The 5,000-nt window shown below is 44.4% G+C and overlaps 1 protein-coding gene across 1 annotated transcript in view; it reads right to left on the bottom strand.

Annotated features, from left to right (window-relative positions):
* Window positions 1-5,000, bottom strand: part of LOC122260685 (protein O-mannosyl-transferase Tmtc3) — a 301,116-nt gene that overhangs the window by 44,572 nt on the left and 251,544 nt on the right. Inside the window, exon 5 of the mRNA XM_086550358.1 lies at window positions 714-795. Within this exon, the coding sequence (XP_086406484.1) occupies window positions 714-795 (82 nt within the window). The remainder of the gene's footprint in view (window positions 1-713; window positions 796-5,000) is intronic.

Genomic DNA, 5,000 nt, shown 5'->3' with positions numbered 1-5,000 from the left:
AAGTGTGATACATCGACTGGCCGGTCACAAGGGAGCGCTGCATAATATATTTTCTCTTCTTTCCCTTTATTCCTCACTCTCTTGCCTTAATGTTTGTTCTTAATGTCTGTACACACACACACACACACACACACACACACACACACACACACACACACACACACACACACACACACACACACATATATATATATATATATATATATATATTTATATATATATATACAAACACACATATATAAATACACACACACAATATATCCCATACCCACACATCTGTATGTTTTTATCTGCCGTCACATCTGGCCGCCCTCTCACTCTCTCCTTGAAATAAGACATAATGCGGACACTGACGTCGAGTGAGTGACAGGGCGCCACAGATGGAGCAACTCGACACACCAAAAGAATAAAATGGAATGAAGTATAAAAGGGGTTACAAATTTACCACTAATCCTTACGGTAAACAGAGTTGACACAGGAAGCAGCAGCAGCACTGGAAGCTGCGCACGCCATTATGCGCCGTAAGAGAAGACTTCACAGGGGTGAAATTACCTTCCGACGAGGCTGCTACTCCCAACTGTTCTCCCACTTACTCCCCCATCTCCCCTCCTTCCCATTCCCTAGACCCCTCCTCCCTTCCTTCCCTCTCGTTCCCTAGTCCCCCTCTACCCCCCCCCCTTTTCCATGATAGGACAGCATGACTCAGCACTTACAGCCTCCGTGTGTATGGGATGCACAGCGAACAGCAGTGATGCCACGAAGCTCGACAGCTCAGGGAGGAACATGCTGCACATTCTGGAATTGAGAAGACACGGGTTAGATGCAGAGAAATGACTGTAATTGTTACCAGGGTTCTGTGCGTCCAGAGTATGGCGGCGTGATAGTGTAAATAATAATCTCATTGACTCTTTCCATAAAAAAAAATAAAAACAAAGACGAGGGGAAAGGAAAGAAACAGAAAAATTAAATCAAAGAGGAAAATCCACATAGACAGATAAAGAAAAGGTAAAATGCATATTACATAAATGATCATATCTTCAGTGCCATTATATATACATACATATATATATATATATATATATATATATATATATATATATATATATATATATATATATATATATATATATATATATAACTGTGTGTGTATGTGTATGTGCGTGTGCGTGTGCGTGTGCGTGCGTGTGTGTGAGTATGTGTGTGCATGCGTGTGCGTGCGTGAGTGCACGCGCGTGTGTCTTTGTGTGGGGATATAACATCATTTATATTTTCCGCGCGTAATCTAAACACAGTCCACAAAATTAGCAGACTGTTAGCAATGGTCCCGACTGTTAACAAACAGCCCGTCGTACAGTCAGTCATCAGACAATTTTTCTAATGATTCCTCCTATCTTTGCCATCAACACCGCCTATCAATATCCACCAGTTCACTCCCATGAATATGCCATTTTTGCGCCAAGCGATAAAAATTAATGGAATCAATAAAACAGACAACTTGATGTGGGTATTGTGCAGTCATTGCCGGATGCACGTAATAACGCGCGTCACCACACACACTCACTCACCATAAAGCAAATTCCTATACACACGCAATCTCATTTCGATAAAATGCGGTATATGATAACGATAATGCTACTAATACGAAGAACTAGATACAAAAGAGTTATGTACGATTGTGTGTGTATCTACATTCAGACATAACTATGTACCTTTTACAAATGCACATATACATACATACATTCAGACACACACACACACACACACACACACACACACACACACACACACACACACACACACACACACACACACACACACACACACACACACACACACACACATATTTACACATATGAATACCTTTGCATATACAGCAAGAAGCCCTTGCACATGCAACACAAATCTGAAATTCATGATTAAATGATAAAAGAAGAAATGAAAAAGCAGCAGAAACACGTTGAACTAAGCACATGTCACGTGGGACTGATTCTTGCACGCGCATTCTCAGTGGGATTGGTTCTTGCACATGCATTCTCAATTTTTCATATCACTTTATAGCTCCAATCAAACGCTATTTTCTCGCTATGAAAAACTAACAGTGAACTGATTCACATTTTGTGGGAGATTTTCAAATGCAACAATCGGCAGTTGTTTCGTTGCTTCGATCATGATTCGTGCTATCAATATCACTGTTATTACCACTGGCATTAGTATCACAATCATCAACATTATTAGGATTATCCTATTTTTTCAAAGGCAAATCAAAATTAAAATCAATCTCTGTATCCCCGATGTTATGTCAGCATGAGGAAGGGGTGAAAGAGATGGATGGGATGGGATGGAATGGGAAGGATAGATGGGATGGGATGGGATGGGATGGGAAGGATGGATGGGATGGGGATGGGGATGGGAAGGATGGATGGGATGGGGATGGGGATGGGGATGGGGATGGGGATGGGGATGGGGATGGGGATGGGGATGAGATATGAGATGAGATATGAGATGAGATATCTCATCTCATCTCATCTCATCTCATCCCATCCCCATCCCATCCATCCTTCCCATCCCCATCCCCATCCCATCCATCCTTCCCATCCCCATCCCATCCCATCCCATCCCATCCCATCCCATCTCATATCTCATCTCATATCTCATATGAGATGAGATATGAGATGAGATATGAGATGAGATATGAGATGAGATGAGATGAGATGAGATGAGATGAGATGAGATGAGATGAGATGGGATGGGATGGGGATGGGGATGGGGATGGGGATGGGGATGGGATGGAGATGGGGATGGGATGGGAAGGATGGATGGGATGGGATGGATGGATGGGATGGGGATGGGATGGGGTAGATGGAAAGATGGCTGGTTAAATAGTTAAGTGGATGGATGATGTAAGGCAGTCAAGAGAGAGAAAGAGCGAAAGAGCGACTGACAGAGACAGACAGACAGACACAGCCACGACTCGACAAAGCCTTTAAAGCATTGGCTGTGTACACGTCCGTCCGCAGCTCTTCCCCTCCCCCTCCCCCCCCTCCCCCGCCTACTTCCCTCCTGCCGCGTCACTGCATAAATACTGGACAAGAAGCCTGTGCAAATAACACGAGGCAACGTTGCAGATCTTGATGACGGGCGTAAATCATGGGACTCATATTGCACTGCCATGTGAGGAAGGAGCCCTCGCCTCGGCCTGCTGACGACGGGGCGCTGCTGACGACGAGGCCAGCCAACCACTAGCGTATCATTCTCCCTCATCTCCCTGCTGACGCGGAACTGCTGACGGGGAGCTCCTGACGATGACCAACCAATAGTGTGTGCCTCGCCCTGCCTCACCTCCCAGCTGACGTCGAGCGCCTGACAACCAACCACTACATCACCGGCCTTCATCTCCCTCCTGACAGCGAGCTGCAGACGGATGGCTGACGACGCTGACGACGCTGACGGCCACGAAGGGCTCATCAAGTGGAGGCGATCGCGTTTCCTCTCTGGTGGTTCAAGTCCTCCTTTTTTCCTCTTCTTTTTCCTACCTTTTTTCTATTCTCTTAATTACACCTGAGCTAATAATAGTGCATTGTCTTCTCGTTGCCTAATCAATGCTTGCTTGCAAATATATTGCAATGGAAGAGGAGAAAAATACGAAAGCTTTTATTGACTAGCTTGGGAGCCGCTATACAACAACGAGTTACAATAACAATCTCGTATCAGAATAAAACAAAATAAAAATAAGCAATAATACATATGTACCCAATACGCACACGGGTGTTTATCTATGTATACATAGAAACAAATAATCATATATTCATATAAAATATATATACACATATACATACTCTCTCTCTCTCTCTCTCTCACACACATACACACACACACACACACACACACACACACACACACACACACATACATACATACATACATACATACATACATACATACATACATACATACATACATACATACATACACACACACACACACACACACATATATATATATATATATATATATATATATATATATATATATATATATATATATATATATACATACAAATGTGTATATATACTATATACATACATATTTACATTTTTACATTTTATGTATATATATATATATATATATATATATATATATATATATATATATATATATATATATATAGTGTGTGTGTGTGTGTGTGTGTATGTGTGTGTGTGTGTGTGTGTATGTGTGTGTGTGTGTGTGTGTGTGTGTATGTGTGTGTGTGTAGGCGGACAAGAGTCCCACCTCGCCCTCGGACGAAGGGACTCGAGTTTCAAAGCCAAGGCGGAGGAGGAGGCAGCTCAACTTCTAGTGCAGGAGGAGGAAAAGGGAGGAGCATCACATTTCTTTCTTTGGCGAAGAGACTTCCAAGAGAACACAACACCTTTTTTCTGCCAACGGAACCATGTTTTCATGTTTTTTTTTATACATACAGAGAAACATCCTTCGCAATCATGGAAAAAAACACAAAAAACTATGGTTTGGAATTCCCCATCCCTGGACGCCCAACGCCCGCCCAAAGAAGTCCAGGAGCTTCCTTGTGCCCTGACCTTCAAGCCCTCCCGCCCTCCCGCCCTCGTCATGTCGCGAGGACGAATCAGGCGTCTGCCAAACACGTGATCAATCTCTTCTTGCAATCATGTCAGTCCACGGTATCCAGGGCTGTTGCGGCGTCGCAGTGACGGCGTGGGATGCAAGCGGGGAGGCGGGCGGGGCATGGGCGGCTGCGCGAGGGCGTGGGCGGGTGCCACGTGGCCGCCGCCGTACCATCTATCATCCAAAGATCCACCGCCATTGGTCCGTCCTGTCGGCCCGTCGGCCAATCACCGCTCGCCCTCCGACCCACACGCGGGCTCACCACTGCTATTTACTCCTCATGACGGACGTTTGATGGCTGATTTATACTTCAATTATATTCTGTTACACCAACCCGGGCCGCTTCCCAGAGCGCCTGAGCTACCTCTCGCCGGACT

Source organism: Penaeus japonicus, unplaced genomic scaffold, assembly GCF_977035675.1.
Source record: "Penaeus japonicus unplaced genomic scaffold, GWHDUDI00000001_assembly GWHDUDI00000023, whole genome shotgun sequence".
NCBI classification, from domain to species: domain Eukaryota; kingdom Metazoa; phylum Arthropoda; class Malacostraca; order Decapoda; family Penaeidae; genus Penaeus; species Penaeus japonicus.
This window is presented reverse-complemented; position numbering and strand designations above follow the sequence as displayed.